The sequence below is a fragment of the Amyelois transitella genome, chromosome 13 (assembly GCF_032362555.1).
Source record: "Amyelois transitella isolate CPQ chromosome 13, ilAmyTran1.1, whole genome shotgun sequence".
NCBI classification, from domain to species: Eukaryota; Metazoa; Arthropoda; class Insecta; order Lepidoptera; family Pyralidae; genus Amyelois; species Amyelois transitella.
Window position 1 is genome coordinate 9,845,302 of NC_083516.1, and position 17,749 is coordinate 9,863,050.

At 35.0% G+C, this 17,749-nt stretch overlaps 2 protein-coding genes across 3 annotated transcripts in view; both read right to left on the minus strand.

The window, feature by feature from the left end:
- Positions 1–17,749, minus strand: part of LOC106137175 (calmodulin-binding transcription activator 2) — a 128,214-nt gene that overhangs the window by 105,041 nt on the left and 5,424 nt on the right. The window contains exon 2 of the mRNA XM_013337960.2: positions 6,267–6,358. The gene's annotated coding sequence lies outside the window, so the exon portion shown is untranslated. The remainder of the gene's footprint in view (positions 1–6,266; positions 6,359–17,749) is intronic.
- Positions 11,030–13,559, minus strand: LOC106137177 (UDP-xylose and UDP-N-acetylglucosamine transporter). Of its 2 annotated transcripts, none has more exons than XM_013337965.2 (2): positions 13,402–13,559; positions 11,030–12,887 (listed from the first exon to the last, which is right to left on the minus strand). In XM_013337965.2, exon 2 carries the CDS (start codon positions 12,878–12,880, stop codon positions 11,867–11,869), a length of 1,014 nt encoding a protein of 337 aa, XP_013193419.2. In that variant the 5' UTR covers positions 12,881–12,887; positions 13,402–13,559; the 3' UTR covers positions 11,030–11,866. The 2 variants fall into 2 exon arrangements, with proteins under 2 accessions (XP_013193419.2, XP_060803464.1); XM_060947481.1 differs by lacking the exon at positions 13,402–13,559 and adding an exon at positions 13,266–13,362.

Sequence of the window (17,749 nt, forward strand, 5' to 3'; positions counted from 1 at the left end):
ACTCTTCTTACTCTCGGCTTTTAGTCCCAATTGCATCCTCACCAACCTGGAGATGAGCATTTGACCATGGATCCCAGATTGGGTGAGTCAAGTTTTTACACGAAGCAACTCCCATCTGACCTCCGCAACCATTGCAGGAGAACCTAACCCGTATTGGATCGATCATGGTTACACATCCAGTTGCCTGAATGTGCAGGTTTCCTCACGAAGTGTTCCCTCACCGTAAAATCAAACTGTTTTTTCTCTCATAAAACTGTTTTAGTTAAATTAGTCGTAAATTTGTAGCTGCCCTAATCTTCAACACATAATGTACTACACGGTTCACGGCGCACATTGCGTGCCTAATGAAGTGAACACAATACATGCTTGTTTCATGATTTTCCTCTATGTACTTAAAATCTCTTTACTTCGTAAAGAACATCGAAGGTAGAACGAATGTTTTATCTCATGAAGGGTTGGTTTTGAACTGGAAATTATTATTTATACCCTTTTTTTCCAAGCCAACAATATCCTATCAATGTCCTCGTAATTGCTCTCTCTCAATCTCTTAATTGAATAAAATGCTGCAGTGCAGTTTGTTACCGCTTCATCTGCACTGACGCTATGGAGGCGGCAGTAAACTCAGTTTTAGGTAATTTATAATAACGTCAACCAATGTTGCGAAATCAAGAGATATGACATTTTTTAGTGATGTTATAAATGTCCCATAATAATGAATTATTTCTTTTGAATTTTAAATTTGAATCTTATATATAAAATACTCGTGTCACAATGTTCGTTCCCGTCCTCCTCCGAAACGGCTTGACCGAGTCTTAGAATCGGCCAACAACATTTTTCATACCCCTTAGTGATAAGGGTTGTCCACCCTTAACCTTTTTCTTAACTAGAAATAACTTAAAAATTATTTATATGGCAAAACAACGTTTGCCAGGACATTTGATCGTAACAAAACATAGCAACACGACACTGCATTTCGTGTTGAAACAAGTCCGCGATACGAACCCAATAAAATTGTAAGAAATAGTGAAATGCTTTTACGAGCGTGTTAACATATATCCCCATGGATCTCATACAACATACATACAGCAATAATATATAAACTATCGGAACACATAGTGCTTGGAATATCGCGAGCCGCGGTACACGCGATGACGACCATAGATATGTTGATGCGATAGACTTACATACATACAGTCACGTCTATATCCCTTGTGGGGTAGAGCCAACAGTCTTGAAAAGACTGATAGGCCACGTTCAGCTGTTTGGTTTAGTGATAGAATTGAGATTCAAACAGTGACAGGTTGCTAGCCGATCGCCTATAAAATAATCCCAAGTTTGTAAGCCTATCCCTTAGTCGCCTTTTACGACATCCATGGGAAAGAGATGGAGTGGTCCTATTCTTTTTTGTATTGGTGCCGGGAACCACACGGCAGATGAAAGAATTGAGATTTAAATATTGACAGGTTGCTAGCCAATCGCCTATAAAAAAAAACCCAAGTTTGTAAGCCTATCCCTTAGTCGCCTTTTACGACATCCATGGGAAAGAGATGGAGTGGTCCTATTCTTTTTTGTATTGGTAACGAGAACCACACGACAGTGAGAGAAAAAGCGATGATTTATTTATTTAATACCTTAATTGCACAAAACAAAAAATGTACAAAAGGCGGACTTAATGCCGTTTGGCATTAAGTCCGCCTTTTGTCATTAGCATTGGCATTCTCTACCAGTCAACCAGCTGAACAAACAGGAAAAAACTTAAGATAGTACTTAAATATGTAACTTAACATAAAATTAAGGTAGCTTTTAAAAATATAACATGTCCATTTTCATAATATGTCATTCAAATAGTTAAAACAAACTTTCAATTCAAATGTGACACGGCAGGAGTGGGTTAGTGGGGCGTAGGACGTGTAGAAAAGTAATTTATTACAATGTTGTTTTTGTTTCTTGGGTGTGTTAAGTGGATTCACGATCTATTTATAAGCTCAGTAGCTGTTGCCGCCGGGACTAGACTAATGCCTATATCTACCCCGCAAGGGATATAGACGTTACTTATATTCTCTTTGCATTGTATAATGTTTAATCATTTATTTATCTTGCTCTGCGCCAACGCCAATGTCCTGTTTGGTTTACTTCCACCCAAAGGTTCACTGGAAGAGATTCTCTACATCTACATTTTAAATCATCATTTTATTATCCAAGATAACAGAACTCCCGGAGAATAGGCGATATGAACCCTGCTTTACGTGTTATATAGGCGTGTATTCCCACCTCTACATTCTGTGTATGTATGCAAATTTTACGATTGGCCATCAATAGCCATGAATTATGATTCAAAATTTATAGGTTTATTGTTGATATGGTTAAGCACAAAGGTGAAGGGTTATAGGTTATTATGTAAACAACGTCATCCCCTTGGCGTTTAATTTTTATGATAAAAGATGGCGCTGTTTATTTATTTGCATTTGTAAATCGCGCTTTGGGTGCGTTTTGTGAATTGATGACTCGATTGACTCTGGCGATTTATCTTCGTTTCAATACCAACCAGTAGTTGATTTTTATTTAAGCTAACGTAGACTGGTCCGCACTACGGAGAAATTACTTTTGGATTCTTTCCAGTCCTATTGATTTCGGGATTCATCTATAGCTAGTTTAGCTAGGTTCATGTAATCACGTCTATATCTATTACGGGGGGTAGACAGAGCCAATAGTCTTAAAAAAAAGACTTGAAGACCACTTTTAGCTTATAGGCTTAATAAGGGAAATTAATATTTAAATAGTGACAGGTTGCTAGCCCATCGTCTAGAAGAAGAATCCCAAGTTTAGCCAATCGCTTAGTCGCCTTTTACGTCATCTATGGGAAAGAGATACGGTGGTCTTTTTCTTAAGTGCCGGAAACCACACGGCATGTAAATAAGAGTCGAAACATGTAAATAAAAATCGTGTTTTACGACCAAAAAACGGCTTAACGGCGAAATTTATGTGAAAATTAATGGCATTACTCGACTTAATGTCTTTCAAGGCGAGAAAGCACACTATTTTAAGGCGCTTTTATGTATTAGGTAGGTATACAAAATTTCTTTGAGTTATTGCGATAATATTTACGCAATACTGAAAGAGAATTCTTTATGAAGATTTAAAGAGCTTTTGAATTTCTGGTACAACTTATTTCTTAAGTTACTTCAAGTAAATTCTGCGACTTGAATTAGTTTCAAGTCACTGTATCGATGAATGGAAAAAATCTTTCTTTCTATAATATTAATAAACAAAAAAAAAACATTCCACATTCATAACTCTTTTCATGCATATTCGACGATTACGGGTACTCCTAACGTCTCCCTTTTGTAAGACATTCGAAATTTGGTCCTTGAAAGTTAGACGAGGCTGGCCCTATCCTAGTTTTACAAATGCTAGTACTCCTAATTCATTAATTATTTAGTTGTATCCTAATGTATCCTTTGAATCCTCTAAATATCTTACATACTACTACACCCTATTCTGCCCTCGGGTAGGCTATTAATTGTGTATGTTTACATACATACATGCATACATATGGTCACGTCTATATCCCTTGCAGGGTAGACAGAGCCAACAGTCTTGAAAAGACTGAATGGCCACATTCAGCTATTTGGCTTATTGATAGAATTGAGATTCAAATAGTGACAGGTTGCTAACCGATCGTGTAAAAAAGAATCCCAAGTTTGTAAGCCTATCCCTTAGTCGCCTTTCACGACGTCCATGGGAAAGAGATGGAGTGGTCCTATTCTTTTTTGTATTGGTGCCGGTAAATAGGACACAACCGTTAAAAAGTCAACGAAAATTTAACTATACTTTGGGGAAATTAGAGATGCGCCTGCGAATGCTTTTATTGCTTTTAAAGATCGATTACTTGTAGTGTAGCAAACAGCGTCGGTGGGCGAATCGGTAAGGTGTCCGGTTAAAAATGCGCGTGACAGGTTCGAATCCCAACTTGGTCATGTACTTATGACTATTTTCGAAGTTATGTACATTAGTTTGAATACTAAACGGTGCTCTTACGGTGAGGGAAAACATCCTGAGGAAACTTGCACATTCAAGCAACTGGATGTGTAACCATGATCGATCCAATACGAGTTAGGTTGCTCTTACAAAGGTTGCGGAGGTCAAATAGGAGGCGCTTCGTGTAAAAACCCGACTCACCAAAACCAGGATCCTTGATTCAAAAACAATCCATGGAAAAAATCCATTAATTCTTTCAATAAAATAACACGGAACCAATATACCATTTTGACTTGTTTTTGCAGAATGCATTTCAACCTACCTATCATAGACTGGTATTGACAGATATTGAAGAATGCTACCAAAGATACGTCGAATGAGAAATGGCACTGATAAGAGTTACGGTGAAAAACGATGTTTTTCTCATGGAAGCTATCTACATAAATGTCAGATTATCTCAAGGATACCGATGTATTTGTGAAAATATGAGTCCATTCAGTGTAATTGTTTCTAAAAATTTATTGCCGGGTGTGGTGTAGCGGTTAAGGTGGCCGAATAAAAAAAAATAATGCACAGGTTCAAATCTTAACATGGACTTATTTAAAGCAATGACTCGTTAGTTAGTTAGTTAGATTAATAACCATATGCTCTTACGGCGAGGAAAAACATCGTGAGGGAACCAGCACATTCAGTCAACTGGACGTGGTCAAGTTGCAAAGATTGCAGAGATCAGATCGAAGTCATTTTGCGTAAAATCTGACTTATACTTTGACGGCCTCTGTAGCGCAGCGGTAGTAAGCGGTAACGCTTGTCTGTGACATCGGAGGTCCCGGGTTCGAATCCCGGTCAGGGCATGATGAGAAAAGAACTTTTTCTGATTGCCCAGGCCAATCTTGGATGTTTATCTATATAAGTATTTATTATAAAATATAGTATCGTTGAGTTAGTATCTCGTTACACAAGTCTCGAACTTACTTCGAGGCTAACTCAATCAGTGTAATTTGTCCCGTATATATTTATTTCTTTTATTTATTATCCAAACCAAGAAGCCTCAAGCATTACAGAGTCTTGCAATTATTGGCTCTGTCTACCCTTTAAGAGATGAAGATCTTAAACAAGTTTTCATAAATTATACTGCTACAAAATATTTCAATCGACCCAAAAGTTTTCACGGGTTAACTTAATCCAAATGTTTAACTATAAACTTGGAGTTAACCCACCACTTAACCCTGCTAATTAGGAAACCGGATTAACTCGCTCATTATCTAAGTTAGGACAGGTAACTTAGCTATAGCTTAGTTAAAGTTACTGGTATATGGAATAGACTAGACACGTGAGATTTAACTTTAGTCCATAGTTTATTAACTAATATTGTACTAATATTGTAAATGCGTAAGTCTCTGATCTGTGTTTTGACGACTAAACTAGAGGAGCAATTTATTGGTGACTTTTTACTCCTTTTTATTTCTGAATATTCTCACGGGAGTGAAGTCTTGGACAAAACAATTGTTTAAACTTATTACTTATACTTTCTTTTTTGATATGTTTTTGGTAGCAGTTTATGTCTCATTATTTTTAATCTATACTAATATTATAAAGCTGAAGAGTTTGTTTGAACGCGCTAATCTCAAGGAACTACTGGTTCGAATTGAAAAATTCTTTTTGGGTTGAATATATCATTTATCGAGGAAGGCTTTAGAGTATACAACATCACGCTGCGGCTATAAGGAGCGAAGAAATAATACAGAATGTGAAAAAAATTGGGGAAAATTATTCATCCTTGAGGGCTTCAATGATGCCCAAAATAACTATTCCACGCGGACAAAGTCGCGGGCACAGCTAGTAAAAAATTTAATTATAAATATACAACAAAAGTGCTCATATTCCTCCTTCACAGCTAACTGTCCATGATGTTCGTCTGTCGAAAACTTGAAATTGTTTTCCGAATAACCCAACTCTGAACGTAAGGTATCACAGCTACTCATTAAATTCTGGCTTGGCTCTACAAATATATTTTTTTTTTGCCAATAAATGGTTCGCCGTCAAAATAATTCACTTTTTTGACGGCGAACCATTTATTGGCAAGTTTGTGAGTACGTCAGGATGTCAGTTTTTTTACTCTTCCACGCAAAAACTACTGGACCGATTACGATGATATATAATTTTGTCATTCAATTAACCACTACAAAATTAAAATATTTTGAACTATATATATATAACTTATTTGTGTTTCTCTGTGAAATTCTATCACACAACCTCGTAACCAAGGTGTTGGAGTACACACTGACCTCATTGGTATTCCAGCGATGCCTCTGCGCCGCGAAGTGTTCAGCTCTGGGCAGGCTCTCCAAGTTTTCAGGCAGTTTGATAGGCTCGCCATCTGAAAATATGTCTTATGTTAGCTATGTTAATAAAAAGTCTCAAAGGTATGACGTGATGTAGAGAATCTGGTGAGGTAAAACATTATGCAGTTTGATAGGCTCGCCATCTGAAAATTTGTCTTATGTTAGCTATGTTGATTTGATGCAGATGTTGATAAAAATGTCTTAAAGGTATGACGTGCTGTAGAGAATCCGGTGAGGGAAAACATAGTGAGGGAACCTGCACATTCAGGCAATTGAATGTGTAAGCATGATCCAATATTGGTTTTGGTTCCCCTGCCTTGCAGGTCAGATGGGAATAGCTTTGTGTAAAAACCTGAATCACCCAATCCAGGAGTCATGATCAAGGGCGTAGGAACTCTGGGTTCCTCTTCAGAGCGGTGATGATGTAACCGGGAGAAAGCCAGAAGAAAGTAGTTAATAATATTAAAAATCGCACAGCCAATTCTGCCATATAAATAGCATGTAATTAAAATAACAGAAACATTAACATTATTCTTCTATCACCTGTTTTCACATCATTGTAGCTCACGATGTGCATTTGATCATACATACATATAATCACGTCTATATTCCTTGCGGGGAAGACAGAGTTAACAGTCTTGGAAAGACTGATAGGCCACATTCAGCTGATTTGATCATGATCCTTTAGGTAAGTCAGGTTTATTACAAAAAACTACTCCCATCTGACTTCTGCAACTTTTGTAGAGGAACATAAACCTATATTGGATTCATGGAAGAAACTGCCCTAGATGAATGTGCCTGTTCCCTAAGTCGCCTTTTACGACATCCACTTGTAACAGATACGGTGCCATTCAAATATCAAGAACTACACGTCTCTAGAGAGCTCAGTCCCTTGGTACTCTATTTTACTTAAAATTATTACACTCTCAAATTTCTTAGTATTAATTTTTTTGGTATTTTTAGGTTAAATGTGAAAATCATCACTTTAATAATCATTAAGTTTACCTCTAGCTTTAAACCTTATTAAAGTTTTGAATAAATGAATATAGAATTTGTTAAAATTGTACCCATTTTAGTAATTAAGGTGTATTCGACCTAATTCCCTTTATTTTATTTAATAAATCGGACTTGATTTAAATATTAAAACGTCCAATCACGTGCGACCACATTCGACCAAAATAATTTGAGCAATTGTGATTAATTTAGCCGTTTTGCCGTGGTTTTTACCGACTGAGCCAAAAAAGAAATGTTACATACATACATATATATAATAACGTCTTTATCCCTTGTGGGGTAGAGCCAACAGTCTTGAAAAGACTGATAGGCCACGTTCTGCTATTTGGCTTAATGATATAATTTATATAAAATTACATACATTATGTATGTATGTAATTTTATACTTATTCACAATATTTTTTATGCAGACAATGTACACTCGTCCACGATTAAGACTTAAGAGATCTATATTTGTAAATTGATGTCCAGTGAAAACGCTGCAGCGTAGTTTGTTGCGCCGCTACTTCTGCACATGTGCTAATAGAAACCGGTAGTAGATATAATAATATTTAAGTGACATGACGTCAATACATTGTACCCAAAAATTATGAAGAAAAAAATACTATTTTGTAGTATTGTTTCGTTCTTTCTATGCCCGTTCCTTCACGGGTGTCAGCAAACTAATTAAAAATCTCATCTGTTACCTGCAGGCGCCGTGCGAAGCGTAATCGTAAATAAAACAATAAAAGATGGTGCAAACGAGGTGAAAACTGCCCAGTTTTGGCAACATTCGTCAAGAATGTCCGCACTGCAAGGGTTGAACTGATCACAAGCAATAACAGCCTTTGTTGCTTTAAAAACAAGACACTAAACTGTACAATCGTACAAGCAGACCGACCAACTTGTTGAAATTCCGATGGCGTCTGCTTAAAGGCACCCCAAATTTGAGCGGTACATGCCCAAAATTTACTTAACATTTATTGCTCTGATTTTTAGGTCGATTTTCGCTTGTTCCGTTTCATTGCGGGTTTGAAATAAGTTTGTATTTGAGAACGGTGTTGCAATTTCGGCAAGGAAAGCTCTTGGTCCGATGGCCACTAATTTTGGCCAATCGCAGCTAACGGATAACGTGTGAGACAAATTTTTAGCTGCTATCTAGTATTTTTGCTGTAGAAAAAACGAAAGGCGCTGAAAAATGTTGAAGTAACCCGGCGCGGGACACCGCTTACTGTTAATGGCCGGGAGATGGAGATAACATACATACATACATATAGTCACGTCGATATCCTTGCGGGGTAGACAGAGCCAATAGTCTTGAATATACTGATAAGCCACGTTCAGCTGCTCGGCTTAATGATGGAATTGAGATCCAAATAGTGACAGGTTGCTAGCCCATCGCCTAAAAAAAGAATCACAAGTACTTATGTAAGCCTATCTTACATAAGTACTAGTATTCTCAGGAAAGCGTAATGAAACTAAACCATTAATGCCGTGTGGTTCCAGGCACCAATACAAAAAAGAATAGGACCACTCCATTTCTTTCCCATGGATGTCGTAAAAGGCGACTAAGAGATAGGCTTACATACTTGTGATTCTTTTTTTAGGCGATGGGCTAGCAACCTGTCACTATTTGGATCTCAATTCCATCATTAAGCCGAGCAGCTGAACGTGGCCATTCAGTCTTTTCGGGACTATTGGCTCTGTCTACCCCGTAAGGGATATAGACGTGACTATATGTATGTATATATGAAAAATAAAAGCCGCGTGTAAAAGATTTGGAGTGGTCGTATCGTTTACATGGATGACCAGTGCACGGAGCGAATTTTTCGCCGAAAATCGTCCGCAATTTAAATCTATTCCCTATATTTTAAATACGGAGTGTATTTCTGGCCTGTAAAAAAAATGTGGCAAGCTTCCTTTGTTAAAAATGAAATTAGATATTTAAAATCGTTTCTTATCGTAATACAAATAAGAATCAGTGACAACATTTTCGATAGCAAGTCACATTAGCTATGACGAGACCAATTTTATTGAAGAGTCACTGTATTTAATACAAGGCCATTTTTATAACGTTTGGTAGTTATTTTAATTATGATAGTAGAAGTATTGTGAAATAACAAAAATATTTTTCGAAAAAGGATAACGATTTAATATATATACATACATTTAACAATATATAATTTAATTGAAAGAATTAAATAATATATTGTCTAATGGTATTATTATGAACTGTCGTTTACGTAACTCATTTATAAGCTTTTTACAATATTTATTTGAAATCTTGAAATTTGATTTATTTTACTTAAAAAAAAATCATATAAGTTATATAAAAGAAAATTTAAGAAATAGTTATTTTTTAACATTTAATATTGCTTGTTGTAAATTAAAAATAGAGGATATTGCACATTTTATTGCGAAACTTGTAAAGTAGTTTCAATTGTATACATACATTTGTTCACATCTATATCCCTTGCGGGGTAGACGAAGCCAACAGTCACGAAAAGGCTGAAACGCCATGTATGGCTTTATGATGGAATTGAGATTCAAATTTAACTGTATATTATTCTTGCCGTGTGGTCCCGGCACAAATAGAAAAAAGAATAGGACCACTCCATCTCTTTCCCATGGATGTCGTAAAAGGCGACTAAGGGGTAGGCTTATAAACTTGGGATTCTTCTTTTAGGCGATGGGCTAGCAACCTGTCACTATTTGAATCTCAATTCTATCTTAAAGCCAAACAGCTGAACGTGGCCTATTAGTCTTTACAAAACTGTTGGCTCTGTCTACCCCGCAAGGGATATAGACGTGATCATATGTATGTATGTATTATTCTTAAATATTTTTAAATAAATACTCTAAGATATTATTTTTTTAAACTACCTTCTGCACGGGGCTTTGCTGCGGTAGGAACTACAAGAAAAAAATCTATCTATTTTTTCTATCCCTGTGCCAAATTTCGTCAAAATCAGTCTAGTATTTTATGTGTTTATTCGTTAAAAACAAAAATACAAATCATTTCCTTTATAGCATTAGTATGGATAAAACCTACATTTGAAGCACCAAATTACATTATTGTGTAAATCCGCATCATTCCTTAACACAATTAACAAAAACCTATGTATGTGAAGAGATTATTTCTAGAACTGTTATCAAGTATGACGCGATACGATTATAGATCACTTTATAAAAATACTGAGAGTCATTGTAGATTTTTATATTTGTGCCCGATCCTATTAACGTGAATAAATACTTTCAAAAGCTAGACCAGACGGTCTAGCCTTTGAAAATGTTTATTCACATTAAAAATAAGTTACTGTCATATATTTTAATAATAATTGGCTTATTCCCACGATTTTGTTTTTCTTATACACGTGTTTTTACGGGAAATGTTTTTTTGTCCCAATTTTAGCTATACAAAATTATAATGCTATTTAATTGTTTTTTAATTATAATAATAATTTGTTGAATCCAGCATTGTTCGTATGGTTCCCTATATAATAACGTGTGGTTCCCGGCAGAGATGATAGGGCTAGGACCATCTTTTCCCCATGGATGTCTTAAAAGGCGATTTTTTTTATTATGATATGGGAATCAGATTTTTTTTTCTGTGTTTTGTTTTTCCGCTACAGTTTAATCTTGCGTTGCAAAAAAGGGTTCTTGTTTAAATTTAAAATAAGCCATAGACGAATCAATTAATGAAACACACAAAATTAAATATATTAGTCATTTATTAGATTTGTTCATAATATTGATCACTTGTCGGTGTTAAAAATAGCGCGAGGACATAAAAAAATTATCATTAAAAATCTCATACTTTGCGTGACTTACTCGTAACTACAAAAAATATGTTTAATGCGAAACTAATAAATAGTGTGGCATGTCTATTGATTAAATTATGAATATTTTTTTTCATTAAATTTCCTTTTTTCATTTACATGCTTCGTAGTTACATGCTTTGTAGTTACATGAACCTATTTTTATCATTAGGTTAAAGGTTGACTTCCATCATTATGGCTATGTGTTTATGATTTATGACAGGTTACAAAATGATTTAAAATAGTACCCTTTGGCCTCCACACAATTAAATCTTGAGACATTGAATCGACAAGATAAGTCTCAGTCATTATGAAGATAATTTAAAATTATCGTCATTACAAATTAGCAGTAAAGTTGCAAATTGTAGCATGACAATATGATATGGTATAGGAAAAATAAACTGCTTTATTTTTGTACTCTTCAAAATCTTTAACAATTATCATAATAGAAAAAAAAAATTATCTCTCTGTTATTTAATATCATAGACAAGATTATGGTTTACGTACCTATTGGACATGTACATTATCACTAGCCTTTTGATTCTGATTCTATTTGATTTAAAAAAAATATTAAATTATATTCACTGGACTATTTCAAATATAATATAAATATTATAATACAATTCGTTACTAAGCATCATATATATTTACGTGACTGAGTTATATAGTGTATTCAACTATCGGTCATTATATCTAAATTTTAAACAAAATTGAGCTAGTACACAAACCGTATTATTTCTTTTTCTTGTCATCCTTCGCAGGCAAGAACAACCCTACGCATTTCTGCAACAATTCAGTAAATATCATTGTACCTAAAAACACTAAAAATGTGCCAACCCAATGTCCTACTGTGAACGGGTTCCTAAAGTACACTATGGAAAATAATAATGACACGAATTTTCTCAAAGTCACTGTCAGAGTGACAGTCAAAGACGCGCTCTCAGTAGTTAAAACATACACTGCACTTATACACAAACCTTGAGTCAACACGTACAATATTAACCACAACACTTGTCTAGGTAAAATAAAGCCTACAAATTCAACCATCGGAGTTTCGGTCGCCAACTTAACGTGACCTACTAAATTCGACGCCGTGGGGAGCCAAAATACCAACGGTAATAAATGAGTGTAATATAACGCCTCCCAAGGATGTTTCCCGTGTTTAGCATAGAGGGATTCTTGGAAAATTCCCATTCTAGCCGACACGAATAGAGCGAATGTCAATATAGCTATGCCCAGACACCACCACAACCAATCGATGAACTTGAGTCTTTCCTCTTCTTCGGCGTCCTCGTGAGTTTCTCTCGGTGCTTTGACATCACCACTTGACTGTATCGTGCAAATGGCAGTACCGGCTGATATCATGAAGATCGACAAGTATTTTAAGAATGAGTATTTCTTCTTAAGGATCCACACTCCCATGGCCATGTTGGCCATAAGTGACCCGGCTCTGAATATCATGTGGAGTGGCATAGATATATTGAAATCAAATGCATAGTTGTTGGCAACACTGCTAGTCCAGAAAAAGCCGACTAAAATGAGGTATTGCTTGAAGGGTATGTTTCTTTTGGCTGTGCCAAATTTGCCGACTGTGCAGAATCCTATAGTTGCTATGAAAAGGAACTGCAGGAACGTGGCAAGGTTCCCGGCTCCTGGGTCCTCTTTTACGACTAATTCCAGGAACACTACGTTGGAACAACATCCAACAAAGACCATACCAACGGCCAAAGCTGCCTTGATATTCATCTTGGAACTGAAATATAAAAAAAAAACAAAATTAATTATAAATAATATTATTTTGTTGTAGGTACTGCTAACCTACTCGACAGATTACACATATTTTTTGTTAAAATTTCAATGATTAAAAAAAAGAGAACACTTGACGTAATTTTAAGTTAAATCATTTTGATAAAAATCATTGACAATAATATCTACAGTGATAAGATAATCTAAAAAAAATCAATATTACAATAAAAAATTTGAAAATGGATATCAATAATAGGTAATTTGTTAAAAAGGTTTGTTACAGAAATTTACAGAAATGTAAATGATAAAGAAAGCAATAAATTAAATTAAAAATCTTATTCACAGTCACAGAAATTAAATTATTGATAACAAACACAGCTCTAACCTACATTACAATATCACACACACACATGCACGTCAAAACTGGTAGGTTATATTATTCAGGCGGCATCGTCCAACAAAAGTAACAGATCACATCTCATATCCAACAAAGAACAGTATTAATTAATGTAACTACTTACATTTAAACGTGGATCCGTGCAGTAATTATAAACAAACACAAATATTCACGTCGTATTTTGCATTATTGACAATTGAATGTGACAGGCAACGTGTATGCCATTGGCCGCCGTTGGCGCTAGTGTGCGTACTAACTATCTGTGTATTCATGACCGTGGCCTCGAAATAGTACGCATGCGCTGACAGCCGCGTCGGTTAAACAGTTGGCGCCAAAAAATAAAAAGATGGCGTTAGTTTATTAGACAACACTTTTGTAACATGTTGTGTTGACTTGGCTTTCGTTCATTATCACAGATATGTATTATATAGTAGGTATTCACATGGATGAAACTGCATCAGCCACAGATTAATATAACTTTTTTAAAGTAATTCAAAAATTATGTTGCCTGGTATAAAAAAGCATTCTCTTTTTAATAGACACTACTTAATTTTAAATTGCTTTAATCATTAAATTGATTTTAGACAATGTAAATTAAAAAACGTTAGTTATACAGTTTTAATCATGCCATCTTTAATAACTTATCAAAGACGATAAAATTTTAAAATTTTCATTTATAAGTAAGTATTCAATTTTCATTAATATTTCAAAATCGATTAATTTTTTACTGTTATGTTTCACAAGAACGGTCCATAACGAGAAAATGATTTACCGCTAACATCGGATAGTACCAAAGCCGAGCTATAAAATAGAGTTATAGCATTTTATTACCATAACAATAAGAGGTTGGAGGCCCTAAGCCTTCAGAAATGGGTACCGATTTGTGTTAACAAGAGCTCTTCTCATGTTAAATACCCACAAGGGAATTTGAACCCTATTTTCAGAACAATAAAACGAATCTTTAGTTTTTGTTCTTAAAAAGTTGTGCTTGAAGAATTAGACTCCTAAAAGAAGATACTTTCAAAATGGCGCTATAAATATAAGTATTCAGTAAAAGTATAACATTTGGCTAAACCAATTTTACTATCATTATGTTTTGATAAACACCAATAAAAAAATATTTCATTGAGTCCGGTCATTTTTTTAATTGTTTATAACCAGAGTTGGTTCAATCGAAATTGGGGAGGTGAAACTCTAAACATCTCTTTTATCGTTTCAGCTGTTTTAAAACTTCATTCAAACCGCAAGGAATTACCTACATGCTTAAAAAAACACTTTTTGGAGCCCCTCATTATTAAATCAGGTGCTTTAAACATTATTTTTATGTTACATTCCTATATAACTCTTTTAAATATTCCATGCACCCAAGTAAAGATGAAACGATCTTAAACATCTCTTCTAAAACCCAGAGACACATGACATGACATATAAAGTATAAAATCATCATACAAAATACACAATACAGCGGAGAACCGCAAAAATACTTCAAAAATATGAAAAGTTCACCTCTGCTTCTAGATTAAAAGATTGTCTGGGACGTGAGAGGGGTTTTAATAGTTTTATTACTGAAATATCTACGTCTGTCCAGAACGCATTTATAACATACATTTTTAACTGACACTTGAGTGAATTTTGTGAAATACGTGTGGTGATTTTGTGGGTTATTACATTTGGTTTAAACGAAGACTGTGCGATTAGCAAGAGAAATACTTATGACTAAAGGGGTAGACAGACCTTTATTCACCATGCAATGTTAAGTTGGATGGAATTCAGTAGGTAAAGTGACAAGTTGTGTCCAAAAAGAAAAATAACAAATTGATATTTTTTACATTCACTTTCAGAAAATCTCTTTTGAATTATTACTATTAATATTTGCCTCTTACCCGTGCAGATCATAAAAGTCAATCGAGGATTAGGCTAATAAACTTGGGGTTCTTCTTTTGGGCGACGGGCAACAGCAACCTGTTATTATTTTAATCTCAATTCCAACATCAAGTCATACAGCTCAACATGGCCTTTCAGTTTTAAAAATTAAGTTTATTGGATCTGTCTACCCTGTAAGAGATTTTTTCCAAATTTAAATAATTTTGCCCATAAAAATCTATACGATCGTTCCGCGAATTTTGAACTGAATGTTAGTATTAGTTGAAATAATAGCCTACATCCAAAAGGTCGTTAGTTCGAAGCGTCCGCGCGTAATAATTGAATTACGGACATAGCACTCCAATGGTTATCCAATGAAAAAGTTCTGATTAAAAATCAACTTTAACAATGAAACTATAAGGTTCAAATTTACAGTGTAGAAGTGGGAATCTGATTAATTTGTGTGATATAACCTCCTTGGAGGGGATTTTTACCCCTTCCGCGTCGGTATAGTTTAGTGTAGGTGTCGCTAGTGATTAGTCTGATAGTTGGCTACAGTTTCTGATCCACTTTAGCCAGTTTAAGTTAAAATTTTCTTTAGATTTTCTTTCCTAATTTAAGCTGATATCTAAAATAAAAAAAAATATGTCAGATTTAATTATACCTATTAGTGTAGTGTATTGCAATACATATGAACAAAATGCAACTGACTTAATGACATTTCATATTTATGTGTAGGTAAACATTTTTCTAATAATGAATTAGTAAATTGAATAATGGATAAAGCGAAAGAGTTAGTTACAAATTTTTTTGTTAATTGATTATTTAAGGTGAGAAAAAACATCAAGACACCTGTGAATTCAGGCAACTGAAACGTGTTAGGGTAACCATGATCCAATATTGGTTAGGTGCTCCTGCAAAGATGCGAAGGTCAGACGGTGTGACTTCGTTTAAAAACCTGACTTCATCAAACCAGAATCACGGTCAACGGCTAACCCCAAACTCCTCTCCAGAGAGGTATGAACGAAACCGAGACCAACGCGAGGAGATGGCCTCTTTCTACCCCTTCAAGAAAGAGATTTGTGTACCTATTGAATTTCGACCGTTAAGTATAGTCTTCTTTCGGAAATACAGAAATTATCTACGCTTACCACAGTGAAGAAAACATGAAATTCAAAATAGCAAAATACAATTTTTTACCTTCCGAGTAAAAGTTCTTCAAGAGAAGAAAAACACTTGGTCACTTTCAGTTTCATCTAGTACTGTACATTTAATCAATCAATATTAAACTATCTGCCCCACAGCGTAAGATTCATTTTGGAATGTTTCTATCGCATGTGCTTTTTACTCTGTGGTTTAATAATAATGCAACATAGATTAGTTTGATTTATGGCTGTACGCTTCTATATCAATGCCTGAAAAAACTTGTCGACGCGTCCCGCCTTTTCAATTTCTTTTTTTTTCTAAACCTTTTGGGCGTAAAAAGTATGATTGATATTGCTTCAAATAATATAGTGTTTAAATGTACAAAATAAGGAGCGGTATGACTGAACTATGGATTGTTGAAATGGTGTCAAGTGTTGGCTATAATTATTTAATCATTAGTGACTAAATTTGGGGAATTGAAACTGTGTTAGTTACCCTGTAATTTGAAGGCTTCCGATACGTGATTACATACATACATAAATATGGTCACGTCTATATCCCTTGTGGGGTAGACAGAGTCAACAGACTTGAAAAGACTGAATGGCCACGTTCAGCTATTTGGCTTAATGATAGAATTGAGATTCAAATAGTGACAGGTTGCTATCCCATCGCCTAAAAAAGAATCCCAAGTTTGTAAACCTATCCCTCAGTCGCCTTTTACGTCATCCATGGGAAAGAGATGGAGTGGTCTTATTCTTTTTGTATTGGTGCCGGAAACCACACGGCAAATACGTGATTATATTATGATCATTTATTTCTAGCTGTATGAAAATTCACTCTTATATTTTTTAAATATCACGCGGCTGTAAAATTTTCTTCGTTCGTATTCGAAAGGATGACAAAAAAAAATTAAAATGTCAATTCTAATTTCCCGAATTTTTGACGGACATCAAATTAACAAAAAAAAAAAAAACAAAACAAATTCAAACCAGCCACGCTGTTATAATTCAGCGGTTTTCATTAAGAAGATTGCTTAGCCGTGCTCCTGTTTGCATAAATTTACATGAAGTTGTGATCCCTAGTCAATATTTTGATTAAACCCGATACCCTTGCACCGTGAAGGGGAACTCTTTTCAATAAGGGTTAACGATGGAACAAAAACATGCATATTTTATAAAGCCTCTTTAAAGTTACTTACATAGCGATCTATTTACCCACACACGTACACATAGTCACGTCTATATCACTTGCGGGGTACACAGAGCCAAAAGTCTGATAGGCTACGTTTGCCTGTATGGCTTAATAATAGAATTAAGATTCTAACAGTGACAGAATCCCAAGTTTTTAGGCCTATCCCATAGTCGCCTTTTACATCATTCATGGAAAAGAGATGGTCTTTTCGTATTAACATTATGGTAATAAAACTTGGGTGGCTTTGACGTCGTATTTGTAATGTAGTTATT